Here is a 19761-nt window from a genome sequence, read left to right as displayed (position 1 = left end):
TGCATTATAAATGGGGGAGTTTGGCTTTTTCTTGTCCACACATTTAAATGCACTTGTAACTCAAGTTACTTGAAATGTAATGACTTATATTTTCCCGTATTTTGTTAATGTTATATGTTATATTCCTTAGTTACTGAAAAAGTCATATATTTTTGTAACCCGATACTTTTGTACACTGGTCAGGAAGAGGCTTCAAACTAACACTGATGGGCACACACCTATTTGAACAGTGACAATGTACAATATGCAATAATTTAGCTGATAAATATAAACGAGACAAACAAAAAAACAAATGGGTTTGAATGAATACCTGATACTTATTCCGAAATACAAATACTGTAATATTTTCCTGTGATTGTCCCTCTGTTCAGACTGTCCACATGTCTGCCCAGTTTCCACCGCAGCAGCCACTTATGTTGAAAATGACAAGTGGTTTGAGTGCAGATTTCTCACGTTCCCAACACCTGAGCGATTCACACTTCAGCTCTTTATGTTCTGTATAAAGACCTTCCATATGTCCCGCCGTCCAACGCGGGGATCCCATGCCGTTATTGGCCCATACATTTCACTTTTTACAGCGCCGCGAAACCAAATCACGTCACGCCAATTGATAGGCATTCTCCTCAGCTATCGGGTGCAGCCCAAGTTCCTTTTAAAGTCCTGAAAAAAGAGGTGAGGATTCCCCCGGTAGCTGTCATCAGATTGTCCGCTTTAAACGTCGGACTTCCTCCAGAGATTGAGCGCTGATATTAGAGCTGGTCCCCGGTAATGCGTGCTGACTGCTACTAACAGATGTGAAATTTCAAGGTAACGTATAATGGCTTTATCGCTTTATGTCCAGATATCGGGTTAAAGTCCAGGGTCAGGCAGTTTATCCCTGAGATTTGTCTGTAAGGCTCTGTTATATGGGCTGTGGAGAATTATTAGAATTATTAGACTCAAAGCCTGTCTTGTAGGAAGACGGCGTGTTACGTGAACTAACATGACCAGTGTGCACACAAGGTTCAGGTTTATTGGATGTTTTGGAGCTTTCAATGAAGGACTCAGCAATGCAATTATGTTACTTTATAATCTGTTTCAGTTCAATTAGTTCGTCTATATACCAATCATCTAATCATCACGTTTCACATAGAGTCCTATGTTCCTACACATTGGGTGTATTAGTATAGTGACCCCAATACAAGATGGAAATGAGGATCAAAAGAGCGACAAAAACGTATAATAAATTTATGAAAAAGCATTATAAGTCATTAAAAAGCATTAAATCAGATTCAAACCGTCATTGTATCAAAGTTTCTTAGAAAATGTAATTTCTGAGAGACAGAACCCTCAACAATGGCCCTGCTCAACTATTTTACTGCATATGTTTGATCTATGATCTAAAACAAATTCAACAGCCGTTCTCACTGAAATTTTACACAATCTTTGGCTCACAAGTTCCTGTTGTGTCCAATCTATCTTTACCAATTTTACGATTTAATTCGCACATCTCTTGTTTGAAACAGGTTTGTAAGAGAAGGCATAAAGGAGAACGTAGAACAGGAAAAATCTCTGTCTACTTGCAACACCAGTGCTTCTTTATTCAATGTAATGTTTCGGCCAGTGGCCTTCGTCAGGCAAAATGTTTTTTTTATGAATGAAAAGCCATCCTTACATAGGCTGTGGACTGCTGTATCACAGGATGCTGTCATAAAGGCCTATGGCAAAACATAGCTGCGCTGCCACTGTGTGTCAGCCTGACCCGTATGACCTCGGAGGTCGGGGAAACTGTAGCACTCGGCACAAACCTGGCTGGTTGCTCTCTGTCTCCTCTGATCCTCTAAACGCCTCCTGAGTTTGTCCCTGTTTCAAAGCGTGGTGTCCTGCAATGGTCAGCTTCCCCACCTCCTGCCTCCTCTTCCCACAGCTCCCTCCGCTCCACAACAGTCTTTCACCATCTCCTCGTTTGTCTTTGTTCTTGTCAACACAGCCTGTGAACATTACATGACATTGGGATCTCTATAGAAAGACATTCAAAACAAGCTCCTCATTTAATCCCTTGGGTGCAAGGGTCCGTAAAGTTTCAAGAATCTTTTTTAATGGCATTAAATTTGACTTGTAGAAATCCTGTATATATTAAGCTTGTCTTAAGTCTTAAGCTAAGTCTTGTAAATCACTATATGATTGCAGTCTTTCCCCATTAAAAGGCACATTGCACAACATTTTGAAGTATTCTGTTTAAACTGCCATCAAAACATGCTCCTACAGACCAGCTGGACACAGAAAAGGCTGTGTTTGTACTTTGAGGGAGGTAATCAAAGTATGGATTTGGCTGCCTTTAGTCAACGTCTCCATGGAGACGAGCAGGAGACGTCCCCTCTCCCAGTAAAGCTACAGTCAACTATAAAACTATCTGTAATAATTGTGTGTGGCTTTGAGATGCATTTACGCACTCGCTGTATGTCAGGATTCACAACAGCATGGAGTGACTTAGTGCTGTACCTGTCTCTTCAGAAAGGGGATTAAAATCATCTGAAACGCTGTCTCCTTCAATTATAGCCCGGCCTCGCCTTTGCTGCGTGACCCTTTGAGGAGCGAACCCATCATTATAGGTTTAGCCCAACAGGCGCATGTCAGCATCGGGGCCACCGGTGTGCAGGGGGGGTCTCCAGCCTAGTGGCCTGCAGCTGAGGGGGCCCACAGGCAGCAGCAGCAGCAGTAGTAGTGGCCCGTAGAATAAAGGTAAAGGGGGGGTGCAGGGGGCTCTGGTAGCGAGATGGGGGACTGGCTGACTGATATTCATGTGGGACAGTGGCCTGGAGGGTTTGGGCGATGGAGCGTTACCTTTGGGAGAGGTGAGATGGCTGGGAATGGACCGAACTTGGAGAAACAGGAACTTAGGACTTAATGGAGGAATGTGGGGGGATTTGTTGCTGCCAAAAGTTAAACAGATGGTTGGGATGAATCAATGCCAACAACAAAAGAGGAAAATCTCAAGCGGGAATTCAGATGCAATCAATAACTTGTCACATGTGCACTGAAAGAGTGAGTTTTACAGAAAAGAAAAACCCAAGGACAAATAATGATCTCTGGTTTTGGGATCACAGGACATATTTTGGGCATCTCGCTCCCCCGGTGATGCGTATTTCACCGGGAAACTTTGCTAGTGTGAGAACCGGATTGCGAGTAACAAGAATCCCCTTTGTGTGATCACATGCTGCAGAGATAATAGAGCCAAATGTGTTCCCAGATTTTCAGATGGCAATATTTTCATTCGAGCTCAGGAGGGGAGCCCTGGAGATGCCAAATCCCCATTGTGCACTCCCAACCAGGGGCACGAAAGTCTTGTCAATTAAACATCCCATTATTCGGAGCGCGGAGCGCTTGAGTGGATTCAATTATGAACCAATTAGGAGGTGTTTCCCTGTATTTACACACTTTGATTTTTGCGTTTCCAGATTTGCGACGAACAGGGTGCTATAACACTTGTTAACGTTTGCTGGCTTCCAACCCATAAGCACATTGCACGCAAGAGGCTTCCCGGTACAGTATCTAATAAACAGGAAGTAATCGTGCCAATCTATTTGTTTCTGTGTCATTATGGTGAAGTTATTTCATGAAAATGTTCTTTAGAAATATGCTCCAACTTATATGGAGGCACTACGTTCTGCATCATGGGCAAACACATTAACATAGACTCAACTATTATTGAGAGCAATGACTGTTTCTGGGTTATCTTTTTTATATAGGCTATATGGTATCACTTTATTTTACACTGCCTTGATGTATTTTCGTTTCAAACATGAAATTAGTATTAACAAACCGGTAACACTTTATTTTACCCCTGATACATTGTACCTAAATTGAATACAATGTAATGTGCTCTGTAACAATCTGTAACAACTTGTACCTGTAGTACGTACACAATGGAATAACTTGTATTAATACTTTGTAAGAACACAATGTAATAGAACACCAGACCCTTAGGGTTAGGGCATAAGGTTAGGGTTAGAATTATTACATTATGTACCTACCTACATACTACAAATACATATTATTCCATTGTTTATCTAACCCATAGGTACAAGTTATTACACATTGTTACAAAGCACATTACATTGTACTAAATTTAGCTAGGTACAATGTATCAGGGGTAAAATAAAGTGTTACCGGCTATATATTTGTTAATACCAACTTCATGTTTCAAACGAAAATACATTAGTATCATGCTGCTGTAGAACACACATTATTTAAAGCGGGGTGCGATAACACTTACTTACTCACTTACTTACATATCACTTACACACTTATTATTTAACTAAATTTAGTACAATGTAATGTGCTATGTAACAATGTATAATAACTTGTACCTATGTTGTACATGCACAATGGAATAATGTGTATTTGTACTTTGGAGGTACATAAGCTTATAAGACATAAGACCCCTTGGGTTTGGGTTAGAGTTTGGGTCTTATGTCTTATACCTCCAAACAACAAATATATTATTCCAATGTGTATGTAACACATAGGTACAAGTTATTACACATTGTTACAAAGCACATTACATTGTACTAAATGTGGCAGGTACAACCCAATTGTATCAATGGTGTAAAACAAACTGTATAAATAAACCCGGGATGCAAAATATCCCAAGCACAAAAGTGAATTACAAAGGCGCACAATATGGGGGGATCTGTGCTGCGGGATTCGGTGAATGGATGGAGACAGATGCAGAAAATTGAAGCAATTCAAACAGCGCGAGGGTCCCAAAACCAGGCCAGACAAAAAGCTGAACTTGTGAACCTGCGGAGGAGAGGTAAAGGTCTGAGTGCGCGCGCCGAGACGGCCCGATTGGAAGTGACAAGCGGAAAATGTCTCTGTCCCGCGCACTTCACTACTTACAGCTATAATGGAGCGTGGATTATAGGACTGTGGCGAAGTATTTACGGCCGTTTATGTATCACTTAAACACACGATAACTTCATCGGAACAACTGCAGGGAGCGTTTGTATGTTGCCTAACTGTTGATGGGTCGGCAACATTCAATTTCGAGAGTGTGCGCAAATGCGTGATTGATATGGACGAACATGTAACCAATGCGTTTGGGCCATTGCGCAAAACTGGAATTCATTACTTGACCATAGCTTTCTTTTTAAGACCTATAAGAGAAGATTGTGAAGGACACATACTCTGACAACAGAATTAAATTAAAAAACAAGAGACTTTTATTCAACAGTGGAGATTCTTAAATAGGGCCTACAGAAACAACACTTTTTAACACAATTGGAAAATATAATATCTGTACATAAAGGGTTCCCTTTAATAATCATTGTAAAAGGCACTCAAATTGGATTAAATATGGCACAATGTGGAGAAGATAAAAAAATAAAAGTTAATTCGTCAGTAGAGTCTAGACCTCGGTGCCTTCTCTGTTGTATATGAGGTTGTTGACGCTGAAATGATTGGACAGGCTTTGTACCGAGGAGTAATAGTTCATTCTGTTGTTCTCAGAGTTCAGAGGAGAGGGGATTAACGTGGGCGAGTAGGAGCCGAGTCCTGACATGCCCTCTCTGCTTTGGGACTGTCCCGCCGCGAGATGCTGCCCCGTCCCCCCCGCGCTATAGTCCCGTTCCAGCGGCGCGCTGCTCCTGCCGCTCTGGTGCTCCTCGTAAAAGGAACTGAGGCTGGACGCGAAGTGGCTGAAGCACGGGCTGTGTTCCGCCGCGGGGGGAGACGGCGAGGACTTGGACTCCGTGGAGGCCGGGGAGCCGTGCATGCTCTGCGGGGAGGCGCTCATGAGGCTGGCCGTGTCGGAGAGCTTGTGGGGCAGCGGCGGCGGGGTGTCTCCGGACTTGAGCGGCGGGGAGGCGGCGGTGCTGTCGGCTCCCGCGATGTCCGAGCGCCTCTTTCTCTTTCTGCGGAAGTTGCCGTTGTCGAACATCTTCTCGCAGTTTGGGTCCAGCGTCCAGTAGTTTCCCTTTCCTGGAAGGAAAAAAAAATGGGGGGAAAGTCAGTCTATGTTGTTGAAGCGCAGCCTAGACTCATTTTACGCACAACTTTACGCATGGGATTTGATTAAAAATAAACAATTTACAGAGTGTCTTAGTATTGTTGGCTTTATTGTAATTAATAATATCATTCAACAATAATAATACAACAAAAAACAAGCTCACCTGGGTCATCCTCGTCCCGGGCCACTTTCTTGAAGCAGTCGTTGAGTGACAGGTTGTGGCGAATGGAGTTTTGCCAGCCCGCTTTGCTTTTCTTGTAGAACGGGAAGTTGTCCGCCACATACTGGTAGATCTGGCTCAGGGTCAGCTTCTTGTCCGCGGTGTTCTGAATCGCCATGGCGATGAGCGCGGAGTAGGAGTACGGCGGCCGCACCATCTTGAAGAGCTCCTGTTGGCTGGAGATGGAGAGCCAGCCGAGATCCGCGCCTCCGAATCCCGCGGGGGGCGCGAGGAACTGCCGCTGGTTGGACCCGTATCCGGACGGGATGTAGGAGGGCGAGTTGTTCCCGGGCAGGTACGCTGAGGAGTTGATGCCTGTGCCGTTGAGCCACAGGTACGGGGTCACGGAGGGAGAGGTGGTGTAGTCTCCCAGGCCGTATCCAGAGGTGGCGGCGGGCCTCTGGTGATGATGCAGGTTCTGTTGGTATACGCCGTAGTTATCGCAGTACACCGCCATGTCCAGTATGTCCTGCGCGCTGTGGTGCTGCATGGGGCTGCCCTGTTGCGTGCTGGGCGCCGGGTGGTGGCTAAACGCGTTCATAATAATCCCGAATAGAGACTCCCAAAAGACAAGAGGGCAGTGAGAGCGTGTCTCTCAGGACTGGCCTTTGGCACTGAGGTAGGAGAATTTATACCGGTGCGCCGCAGGTAGCCCATTCAAGAAAACTCCCCACAGACACACACCCCGCCTCCGCCTGTCTGTCTGTCTGCCACAGAGGCGGCCCCCCCCTCCCTGTCAACACCACAGGCGCTCACACACCCTCCCAATGGGCACAGATGCTGTCCTGAGTTAACAAACGGACAGCACAACTCTGCATGTGCGTTGTCTGCGCGTAATTACGCACACACGTTGTCACGTTAACGCAAAGCCTATTGCCTATAAAACCAATCAAAGACCATTGAAAATGCAGAAGTAGGCCTGCAGATAATGCAGTATGCGTTCACTATGTCAAGGTGACTACAGTCTGACATTCATCCTTTTACACTTTATTAATGGTCTACATCCAATCTAAGTCTCTGCTTTTTATTTATTGTTTTAATTATTTTTTAAATAACACAGGTCTCTTTACACATTATTAGATCCTAATTTCATTTCAGCAATAAACATTTTCCTTAGTGGCTCCAAAGAAAATAACCACATCAAAAATGTGCAGTTATAGTGTTACTTTACTATGTATTAATTCCTTAACTTATTTATTAGCTTGTGGTTTTCTGATTCTAACAGTGGCAATGAGCCTGTTTTCTTTATAGTAAATTTGGTTTAAGTGTTCTAATGAGGAGGATCGTAAACATATAATTGGCGCATTAAGCCAGGCTCTTAATGATCCTTTCGCGGCGAAGTGTCAAACCCAAACACAGAGCGCTCCCCGCGCGCCTCAATGCCACTTTATGCGTTTGTAATAAACACTCAGGACAAGTGGGACAAGTTTAGTGTCAACAAAGACTCGTTGAAGAATGTCTCGAGATCTGAGTTATTTTAATGATAAGGGCGTCCATTCATAGCTGAAGAGTTCAGCATGCACATGAAATAGCAGATGCGCAAGAGAGGACTGAATAAATAAATACAATTATTGTTTAGCCTATAAGAAAAACATGTATAATGTACTGAAATCCATTTTTACTTGTTGTACATCGTGACACATATTTATGTTATGGTCTATTTGTCATTTAAAAAAAAAGTTACTTCAAAAGGTAAATGATAATTAGCCTATTCAGATGCTAGTTTAATGGCTGATTTGGGTGTCACTTGAGAGGCCTATGGATACGTTCAGACATGTTACAAATGTGGGGCCACTTCTGGTCCTGTTTGTGCGCCATGTGGTGCGTAGCCCCACAAGAACCAGTGGACTCACTGGATTAATCTCCAACACATTCCCCAGCTCCATGACCTTGTTAATAGTTTGGCTCCGAGGCGTTGTGCCGTGCACAGACTCGGGGTATAGCGAACAGCGGTGGCGCGCTCAGTTCTCTGCGGGGAAAGTGCCATGTTGACCTCCGCGAGAAAACAACACAACCTGCAAGACGTGCATCAACAGCAAAAGCTAATCACCGATGACTGCCCCAAGTCTGCACAAAAAAACCCCCAAAAAAGTCAAAATCTAACAGAGGTCTGCCCTCGGCATCTTGGGCATGTGCGTAAATCTTTTGGCACACACATACACAATGCAAAAGAGACATTTCGGTTATTGCTGAATTAAAAAAAGATTTTAAAAAAAGAAAAACATTATTATTATTTTCATTATTATATGTGTTTCTTTTTTCCCCTTTTTTTCAATCTCTAATCAATTTAGTTATCTTATTCGTTCTTCGTCAAGACTCAATTACGCTCTGGTTTAAGGCCTATGAACTTATGTAAATTTACTGAACTAGAATGGCTCATATTTCATTTTTATTCTGAAATACCTCACACAGTAAAGTGCTTTTTGTTTTCTCAAGGTTTCATACGGCTCAGAGTAAAACGTTTGGTGCAGAGTGGTAGCCTACACTTACTCCCATTGCACTTCAAGGTATAGGGCCAAGTGCGTACTAATCTTCTTGTGCACAATCTTTAGCCTCCCTGTCACTGTAAATCCAAAACTCAGACTTGTCCATAGCTGCGGTCTGAGGGAGAAACTGCGCTATTGCTACTCTTTCTTGTCAGTGTTCCTCTTGTTTCCTCCAGCTCTTCAATGGTCACAGGTCGATTAATTAATGCAAAGATCAGGAACGCGTTAGGCAGTACAGAATTGGCCCCTTGAAAGTGTGTGAAACATGCTTCATTCCTGTGAAGAATTCGTATTACAACTGCTTTATGGAAGTTAGGAGCGAGCTTGAACTGGACAATAGAATTTACGCAGCCCAAATTTCATTCTTTGCAAGTAAAAAATTGAATAAATCACTCTCAATCCCTCATTGTAGTAATTTTAATAATGTGTGATTTGTATTTGCTCTATTGCGTGGGAGTAATTGGCATAAAACAATCAAAGCAAATAAAGTCACGAGAGGTCCCGAGCAGAAAGCGTCATTGACATTGTGGAATCTACACTGTCCCGTTTTTGGAGATGACCCACATCGGTGCCGCCCTCTAGTGGATGAAAACAGCAAAGGAGGCTGGGAGAGGAGTTTTAGAAACGCTATTCATTCAACGTCCCCATCTAGTGGAAGAGAGGTGCACAGAAAGTATTAGTGAATCATGGTAAATGGACTCGACCTATATAGCGCTTTTCTACCTTTATCAGGCCCAAAGAGCTTTACAGTGAGGAACCAGTCACCCATTCACTCTCTCTCATTCATACACCAGTGTACACTACCAGACACTGCATCATCATCGTCTGCAGTCCAACCCACTTGGACTTTGTGGGTTCCCTTGGGTGCTCTGGTTTCTACTATCAACCACACACACACATACAAAACCAATCCACCTGCTGCTTTCCTTGGAATACAATTTGTCCAAACGTGGAAATAACAATGCGGATATCTCTCCTGTTAACCTCTTGCCCACCCCCCACCTGAACCGAGCACATTTTTCTCCAGTTTGGCATTACCCAATTCTAAAAGCTTAAAAAAAAGAGATGAAAAAGCAACAAAAACGTGACAAAACCATCCATCCATCCATCCATTTTCTTCCGCTTTATCCGGGGCCGGGTCGCGGGGGCAGCAGTCTCAGCAGAGATGCCCAAACTTCCCGGTCCACACACACCTCCTCCAGCTGTTCTGGGGGGACCCCGAGGCGACACCAGGCCAGCTCGGAGACATAGTCCCACCACCGTGTCCTGGGTCTTCCACGAGGCCTTGTCCCACTAGGACATGCCTGGAACACCTCCCGCGGGAGGCGACCAGGAGGCATCCGAAACAGATGCCCGAGCCACCTCAGCTGGCTCCTTTCGACGTGAAGGAGCAGCGACTCTACTCCGAGCTCCTCTCGGGTAACTGAGCTCCTCACCCGATCTCGGAGGGTGCGCCCAGCCACCCTGCGAAGGAAACTCATTTCGGCCGCTTGTATTCGCGATCTTGTCCTTTCGGTCATTACCCAAATCTCATGACCATAGGTGAGAGTGGGAACGTAGATCGATCGGTAAATCGAGAGCTTTGCCTCCCGACTCAGCTCCCTCTTCACCACGACAGACCGATACAGCGACCGCATCACTGCTGACGCCGCACTGACAAAACCGCAACAAAAAACATGATAAAAACACAACAAAAACTGACAAAAACTGAGGCTCCTCTCCAGTCGAGTAGCTTTTAGATTTGGGAAATAGTAACAAGAAAACAACAACATTAAATTCTTGTGATGACAGCGTTCATTTTAAAGCATTGTACTGGACAAAGCTCAAATAACGTAACTAGCGTTTTGTAACATTCACAGTAAAGTCCACAAATCTAAAGCAACAAGCCCCAGTTCAAAGGCAGTTAGGATAATTTAGGTTCAGCTTGAGTGCGCACAATCACCTAACGGCAGCAATATATAAAAGATAATTAGACTCTTTTAACTACCACGGTGTGTAATTTCCATTCACCGTGCACCTGCTTTTTGGCCCAATAGTCTGATACATCCCAGGTAGAGATTTATTTATTGCTTTACAATCACACTTTGCCTCTAAACTTTAGAATCCAAAGCCACTGGACTGTGTAAACTCGCCGCATCGAGGAGGATTTAACAATACCCAAGATGCGGCTCATAAAAGGAATGTAGTGGAAGTAGAAGGAGCTGTGCACTTTCACATCCTGCATAGTCCAATAAAAAAATGGGTTTTATATCTAGGAATAACTGCAGCGTGTGGGGCTATAAGAGAGTTTCAGTGTAGCTACTGAGAGCACCAGGACTCAGTAAAAATACAGTATGTGTGTATAAGCAATCAGTATAGGTTGAGATAAAGCACTCTTTTTTGGAGGGTTAATATTTGAGAGAAGTCTGCGAAACGAAGAGGTGTATATGCATTCTGGAAGATGTTTGTAAAGAGGTGTAGTTGGCTTTAAAGAGCCCAGACAGGGATTCTGTTTAATCTATTTTTCATAATCCTAAATTATAGAATCCTTTCACAGTATTCTGTTTAGCTTCAATGTGCTGATGGAGAAATGATTAAAGAGTACTTCAATGCAATATCCAAATCCACAGGGTTCATTTTTAGTCAAAACAATGTGAACAGAAGTAACAGTTGAGAGCGCACTGCCATGGGAGCCCAGATGGGGGCAGTATTGCTGTAGGGATTGCACTTTTTTACCCCAAGCCAGAAATCCATCAGCCTCAGTGAAGTGAGAGACAGTTCGAATCGAAAGTGACAATATCGCTGGTTCATTGTTTAATGTTAAGTGAAGGAATGAAAATTGCCAGCCCCCCAACTGTGTTCATTGGTTCTTTTCTCATTAAAGGCGCGCCGCTGTAATAGAATAATGTTGTAATACGCGTGTTTGTTGAAAAGGTCAACAGGATGCCTGTGGATTTTAATCACGGATCTAAACAGCTCATACATCAGAAGTTGCCATTTAGCAATCAGAGGAAATAACTCAAGGCGTGGTGCATAGGACGACAATTCATTGATAGTGTATGGCATGAAACATAACTTGGAAAAGACGGGATTGTGTGTCTACAATTCTGTCCAATAAAAGAAAGTCATTACTAACTTCGGAGGCAGAGCTTCAGTAAAACAAGAGGTCCACTCTAAACTAATATTATATTTCATCTATTACCCCACTGAAATAAATAATACAGATGTTCATCAGGTTGGAACAACATGCCGGGATCACCATGTCCTCACTTTTATAGGCAGATGACTTTGCCCCATATTCAGGTAGAAAAAGGTTGACATGTTGATCACAGGATGGATGCGTAGATAAATAAAGACTACATGCATAGATGAACAGAAAAAGAAAAGTATGGCGAAAGTTCTTTTATGCCCAGCAGTGGTATGGCTCTGTTGCTGTTTGATATTTCAGGTCTTTCCTTGTGAGACGGCATATGTCTAGGATCGGCCTCCTCATCCACCCCCGATCTGCGGTTTCCATGGCAACACACCTCGCCGCGCGGCCGGGAAAACCCTCATAATAACAGCAGCGGCGGCAGCAGCAGCAGCAGCGACGTCGGGCTAATATAGATCACCTCCGCAAGGCTCTTTTCCTTTGGCATACTTGACGACAAACATCTGCGGTCTCGATGCGGCGCGATGGGAAAAGCGTATTAGATTTGGAAGTTCTATTGGAGTTTTTTTTCCTTTCTGTTTCCTGAAGGGATGCTCTCTGAACTTCCTAAAACGGCTCGTGACAGGAGCTCGTGATAAGGCAGTGATGGAGAGAGTGGCGGACTGAGAGGAGGTGGAAGCAGTGCAGATAAAAGCACTGAAGTGGTCACTCACAGACAAAGTACAGCTTCAAAGCCACTTCCTAAACTCAATATTGTAATGAGACTGCAGTTATGTTTAATACATAAGATTATGAATTAATTAATTAATCTTGTATCAATCCAATCCCAGTTTTCGTACAAAAAAACTTGTAGTGAAGCTTAAGTGCAAATTCAACCTGGAAGACCTACCTGCAGCATTCATTCATTGCCTCATCACTGGCTGCCCTTCAACAATCATCCAATCACAGTCCCATCTCAAGCTGCACATTCGCGACAGCCAATCACTGCAGCTGCTCATTCCTGCTTCAGCCGTTCATCGCCCAGGATCCCCTTCTTCTGTGCTGCGTCCCTCCTCTGCCTGGCTTCTCCTCGGCTCTGCTCGTCGTTGTCAACTGGCCGCCCTGGATCTCATCCTCTACCACCACCAGTGTCCAGCCTCAGGGGGGAGATTCTGTCAATCATTCATCATCACCATGTAGTATTTCATATCCATCCATCCATTTTCTTCCACTTGTCTGATTCCTGGTTGTGGGGGCAGCCGTTGGAGCTGCCCATATCACATTGCACCAGCCCCTATGGCTAGGACGGCCTCATGGTTCCAAACCGGGCCTGTTGGTCTCTCATGAGGGGCTTCTGAACCGCTCTTTGTCTGACCCGTCACCTCGGACCTGTTTGCCATGGGAATCTTCTGCCGGGGTCTGAGCCCCAATTACGAGTCATGTCCAATAAAACTTTCCTAACACCACTGTTATTATAGACTATATAGAAGAAGATCATGGTGTTTCTCAGTCTTCTGTGTGAGTTTTATTACTTATTTTTCCACTTCTTTTAGTTGGTTAACCGTTAAGCCGCCAGGTTTGTCTAAGTACAGAGGAACCAAATCTTCATTGTGAATAGGAAAAAGTATAGACCGGTTGGCGAGCCTAAAAATGTTCTTTTTTTTTTTTAAAAGTCCATGCGGATTAATGACAGTGTTGGCCTGCACAATTGTACATTTTGTCTAAGCACCATATATTAAAAAATGCAATCAGAATAGATGTTCACCATGTAAAGCGATATTGATCACTCTCATATTGGTTGTAGGAAGAAGCCGCTTGACGTCCGATTTTGGTCTAATACTTCCCATAGGCTCGTGCACAGCAGAGTGAAGCAACCACCTCTGAAGCAGTGGTTTTTGCTTCGTCGTGAACACAATGCGGCCTGTCAGTCACTCTGTATTTACAACAAGAAACTAGAGGAGGCCTGTGATTGGTCAGTGACAGATACAACACTTCCTCATTCTGTCAGTTTGAGCGGAGACTCAACTGTGACAACAGACAGAGGGAGCGCGGATTTTCAGGCTTTTTCAGCCTTGATACAGGTTTGGATTGGAACATAAGGTCTGGTGCTCAATGACGAAATTCATAGCCTGTCTGAATCACCCTATTCAAAGAAACGCTACTCACTTGTCCTTACTCAACCTGTTAAACTGAAGCCATCCGCAGAATGTGTCTGTAAACATCCCCGGAGAGACCAAACCATGAGTCAAGCCCATGTTGAACCCACACTATTGACCTAAACTGGTTTACGGCGGCTGGTGTGGCACTACAATTCTATTACAGATACGGGAGCAGCAATCGGAGGCACGCTTGCAGCTTGATTTATGAAAACGCTCGCCTTTTTATCATGCAATTGGGCAGCCATGTTGTACATTTGCGGACTCTGCAGTAAATTAAAGTGTGTCTGGACGTGGGAAATTGATGTGAGTGCGGTGTAAATACATTTGTGGAAGAGAAGCAATGCAGAGCCTTCTAATCAGGGCCAACATGCTGGCAATTAGGGCCGTGCTTTTTCTATACATCGAGCGCTGCGAGGAACTAGGGCCCGAGCACAAATCACAGAGGCTGCTGAAGAGGCTTTGGTGTAATATTACAGGTGATTAAATGCTGCCATTGAAATCACATGGGCTCCGCAATGAAAGCGCGGGTTGGTAGGTAAATTTATAATGTTGATCAAGGTTTTTGTGTCTTGACTAAAAAGCCACACTGCGCAACATACCAGGTTATACAGTAAAATGTCGCAACTAAACTAGCAAAACTCCAAATGCATAGACCAAATGTTCAGCTAAATACAAATAATGCCAATTTTCAGTGGGTTATCAAAATAAAGCATTTGCAAGAGGACCTGATATATTTAAATGTATTGCTTAAACTAATAATGTGAAATCATCTTTTTTCTCTCTAGGAATTGACTAGTCAGGGTTGTCCTTTATCGCCGTTTTTATTTGCCATGGCAATTTAGCCATCGACCCTTGTATTAAGAACAATTAAAGGATACTCTGGCATATTTAGGGGGACAACGGAGTATAAGATATCACATCCAGACACGCTTTCATTTAATAACTGTAAATGACTGTAGTCAAAGCAATATCTCTCTGGAGAGGAGCTGGCGATGTCCCACTCTCGGCAAAGTTGTGGGTCAGGTCTATTGAAAGAAGAACTCGCCCACAGTAAAAAGCCTGTTTTAAAGGTACTTTTCACCTTTAAAAAAGACACGTTTAATGCATGTTTTATTGCATTTATTGAGCAAAATCAAAAATACTTTATCCATCCCCAAGCGGAACTCCTTTTTATTATAGAAATATAAAGACCGAGAGAGAGGAACTTTGAAGACTTTGAGTTAGAAAACCAAAAAAGAGAGAAACGGTGTGATGGTGGCAGTAGGTTAAGCGTCTGCTTATGATTTCAAACTCCATTAAGAAAACATTAAGGAGGTTATTTACCAAGCAAAAATGGATCAGCAGCATTATTTTTTTACTCATGCAACATTTTTACTCAATCACATACCGGATTTGGTATGTTAATGCACTTTCAAATGGCTTGCACCAGATCATTGATGAAGTTCAGTCAAAGCTACAAGGTCTAAATCCTACATTCAAACCCAGAATTCTATGCGAAAGAATACATAACAAACAATGACAAACAAATGTGAGGTGATAATGTAAAAGATATAAATTGGTTTGGGATATTTTTACTGAATAGGAGAAGTTCACTGGAGGCATTAAGTTCCAAACACATCATGTTATTTGTTATGTTCCTGCAAAATCCATAAAAACCCATTTATCCCACACGGTAGAATCAATTTTGCTTTATGTTGCGGGACTACTCTCCCTTGGTCCTCATATGTGCAAGCCTTAAAACAAGTAAAGGCTTATTGAATGCTAAAGGGAGCTTTGTATTGTAAACATGTTCACGCTATCGGGTATGAAATGGCGATCGTATGCCATCTGTCCACATGATGAATAGTATAGTGTTGCGCAGAGAAATTGTTTGGGAAATGTTCTATCAAAATGCTTCGTTTTACAACAGCGCAGTTTTCCCCTTTGTTTAGTTTCTCTCTCCGAGCATTGGCGGTGCTTCAGTGAAGGGTCATTACCTCTGAGGCTAAACATTCCTCCTTTTTGTGTCACTAATGTGCAATCAGCTCACCACAACGCAGGGGAATGCAAAAAGTTCCCTTTCAAATGGACACACATGGACCAGAGGTGGAGTAACTTGTAGTAATTGAGTAGCAGTGGAGGTCAAAGTCCTTGATTTAATTACTAGAGGAAAAGAGAAACCCTACCAGAAACCCTAAAAAACAATTGATCCTAGAGCGTGATCGAGTGATAAAGTTACATAATGCAACTTTGGAGCCTTTATAGAAATGTAGTGGAGCAAAAAGTGTTATATTTCTCTTTCAAATGCAGTGGATTAAGTTCTTAACAAAAACTATTTGTGTACCATGACCAAGGAAGTGTATAGGAATAAAATATTGGAGGAGATGGAGAGGCTGAGGGCTCTGATGGCTCATGATGTGAAGGAGATGGATAAAATGGCAAGATAATAGGAGAGGAGTGCTGAGAGTGCATTCATATGAGCAGATTAAGAGGTAATTGGTTGAGAGCCAAAGGCGGCGGTGTGTGATTGGCTAGGAGACCGGGAGGAGAATACAAAAGCCTGCAAGAGTAACCCATTATGCTGTATACGGGTATATTTTTCAATCCTGAACCACTCTTCCATAAACATTTCTGCAGGGTCACTCTTGTCTTCCCTTCTTACACAGTTGTCCTATACGATCTGAAAGGTGTAATTTTCCTTTCCATTTTCCATTCTATGCTCTCGAGGCAGACGCCCACTCACATTCGCACAGTGTGTCAGCAGAAAGAAGAGTTGGAGCTTGAGCCGCTGGGGCAGGACTTTAAAAGGTCCCAGAAGACTGAGGGGTGTGAGTAAATACAGTACAGCTATTAAATGGGGCCGCGAGGAACAACAGAGAGAAGGAGAAAGCAGTGGTGGAATATAATGAGATAATGATATTTGAGTATTTTAATCTCTTACAGTAATAGCATTCATGATGAGTAGTCATCACAGACAAAGGTTCTTAACTGTCATCTGTACTTTGTAGTTTAATAAGCGTTGGATGTTTCCCCTCTCGTCCAAGTCAGCAGCACTGATGATCTTAGTCTTGGCACCAGGCAGATTATTAAAGACAAGTGGGAGGGGTTTGACTTGTAATAGTACGACCCACCTTTAAAGTAACATTAGAACAACCTTGCTGGATGAGAGGCAAAATGTCCAACACTAAGATGGAGGCCAAAGAACAGAGAGCTAACACAATGTATTAGTAAATGAGCAAGTAATGACTGAGTAAGTACTGTATTTCTCATTCTACAATAGTGCAATGGCATCCTGGTGTTGGGTTAGTCCTAAGCCACTGCAACTGAGCGCGCCGCCATTGTGAGGCTACCTGACCAGCATGTTTTTGGAGGTAGGGGAAACGGTGCACCACCTCCTGGGTTTGTCTCTGTCTCAGAGCGTGGTGTCCTGCACTGATCAGCTCCTCCACCTCCTCCTTCCTCTGCCACAGCTCTCTCAGTTCCACAACAGTCTTTCACCATCTTCTGGGAAGAGCGTAGCAAACGTTAGTCGGAACAATAGTAGAGATAAACGATTTGTGTGGCTTAGCTGTGAGGCTTGCCCAAATACCTCCTTGTGACGCCTCCACTGTGCTGCAGGTGTGGGGGGCTCTTGGTCCCACTTCAGTGTTAAGGAAGAAGAAATGTGTATGTCTAAAATGTCTTAGCTGATAACTGCTCAAAACCAGGTCTTCCATGTAATATGTAAGGGATGACGCATAGAACGCTGGTCACTATCGGGAAAATAAGTACGACAGGGTGAACCGGACCCCGACGTGAAGCGGAGGCCGGAGGGGTCTTGTTTCGCCCACTGTTTGCCAACTGAACACACACAACATAAACTTCATACACTTTTATGAAGGCCGAAATGTTTATTTAATGAATTCTGCAGCAAATTGTTCCCAAAAGTTTGCGTGTTGCTTGGCAACGTTTGGCTAGGCTAGTAGCAGCAAGGCTAGTGAATGGCCTATTCACTGGTGGTGAATCTCTGGGTCAGACGGGGACAGAGATAGTGTCCTCGACTACATACGTGCGGTGTGATATGAAAGACCAGTATTACAAGCACGAACTCCGTTGCCTTAGCCAATATTTTTTTTCAGAGAATCAGAAAATAATGACCGGTAAAACGTTGGAAAATCCCATTCAAGTCAATGGAGCGGTCTACTTGCATTGTGAAGAGCCGTATAATAAACACAACGGAATACATAATGAGACAAGATATAAGAGCCTTAGAGTTAGGGTTTAAGGTCAGGATCTATTACACCATGCACCTACAAATACACATTATTCCACTGTGTATGTACCATATCATAGTTACATCGTACTTGGCACAATGTATCAAGGTTAGGGTAAAATATGATGCAACCCTACTTTATTGTTGTATAAACAGTGGTGGTGGCGTGGTGTTACAAGTCATTTTTGAAGGAAAAAAGATAACAATTCTGTACGTGTATAAAGTTTTAATTCCAGTAATTGTTTGTGAAAACTTGTATCATGTAGGTTGTAGGTAGGTTTGAGAAATAGTAGTAGCATGGTAAGTATAATTGTTCCATTGTTGAACACTTCCAGTTACACGTTTTGGTTTTGCTTGAGTAAAGGTTGGTTTAGTCGATTAGCATCCCATTACACCTCAGCCTGCGAGTGCTGCCGCGTAGGAGGAAAAGACGGGAATTTGAAGCGATCAACCTCACAGACCGATAATGCGCTTAGCGTTGATGAGATCCCCATGAAAACGTGGCGATGACAAAAGCTAACTGCATTATTCTGTTAAGACTTCCAACACTGCCACTTTCGGTGACGACTTCTCCCGCCGACTCCGCAACAAATGGCCGTTTTATGATCCAAATTAAACCGTGATTAATTCAGAGGCGGCTGCAAAACAGATTATGGAGTGTTTTACTGGTTCAAAATCTCGTCTCGTCAAAATATATTGGATCCATCAGAGTTTGGGGACCGCCGTTTCAGACACATTCAATAAAAGTAATTAAAAGCTTACCACAATGGCTCATGACTGCATTAGCTGCTCTGTGCGAAATTTCATTGAAAAAGTTGGGGTTGTGCGGGGTCACTCGTAGCTGTATTGTTTTGTGAAGATGAAAGAAATGGATGGAATGCAAAGCAGGGTCAAAATGAGGGCAGTTAATTTAGCTAATTTAAATTTATTTCAACACACTGTGGGTCCAATTCTGTGCCATATGCAGTCGAGAGAAGAACATGTATTGTAGCATTGTTCTGCTTTTGAACATCACGATCAAACTTTCCAATCACTCGCCATTAAGATCATTAATAAACTAAACTAAATTAAGATTTCATGAGACGAACCGCCGTGGCCTGTGTTTCTGCCGGCTCCACTGTGCCACTGATCTATATTCTTTAAAAATGGGCCTCATTCCAGAGAGAGGCCGAGGGCTTTGCGAGAGAGCGATGATGGCGCACTCAGCGGATGCATTATGTAAATGAGAACGCGTTGGCTACACACAGAGCTTATTCGAAGAGGTAACCATTTAAATTGAAGTCTGTAATGAAGAGCCGCAGAGAGCGATACCTGTCAGTCATATATGACTACATTGTTATGCGGGCAAACAAAGGCAGGGGGAATTGGGTTGGGCTTCGAATTTGAAACAAAGAAGGTTTTTTTCAGTATCTCTTACAACAGCTGAAGCAATATTGTACGTTGAATAGTCAAAGGACAAAGGCTTCCTTTGTTTAGGCAGGTCTCTGTACTATATGCAATAGGAAGCATGTGTTTCTGTGGCTTAAGAAAACTTCAGAAGAGCCCTCGCAAAACTTAAATCCCTGTA

The 19761-nt window shown here is 43.3% G+C and overlaps 1 protein-coding gene across 1 annotated transcript; it reads right to left on the bottom strand.

Annotated features, from left to right (window-relative positions):
• Nucleotides 1-5389: 5389 nt before the first annotated feature.
• On the bottom strand, nucleotides 5390-6750 carry foxi1 (forkhead box i1; the record flags this gene model as incomplete). The annotated part of the gene is made up of 2 exons (XM_079577749.1): nucleotides 5390-5961; nucleotides 6153-6750. The coding sequence occupies 2 exons, from the start codon at nucleotides 6748-6750 to the stop codon at nucleotides 5390-5392; spliced, it is 1170 nt and encodes a 389-aa protein (XP_079433875.1).
• Between the last annotated feature and the right edge of the window lie 13011 nt (nucleotides 6751-19761).

This window comes from Gobius niger (assembly GCF_951799975.1).
Source record: "Gobius niger genome assembly, chromosome: 19".
NCBI lineage: Eukaryota > Metazoa > Chordata > Actinopteri > Gobiiformes > Gobiidae > Gobius > Gobius niger.
This window is presented reverse-complemented; position numbering and strand designations above follow the sequence as displayed.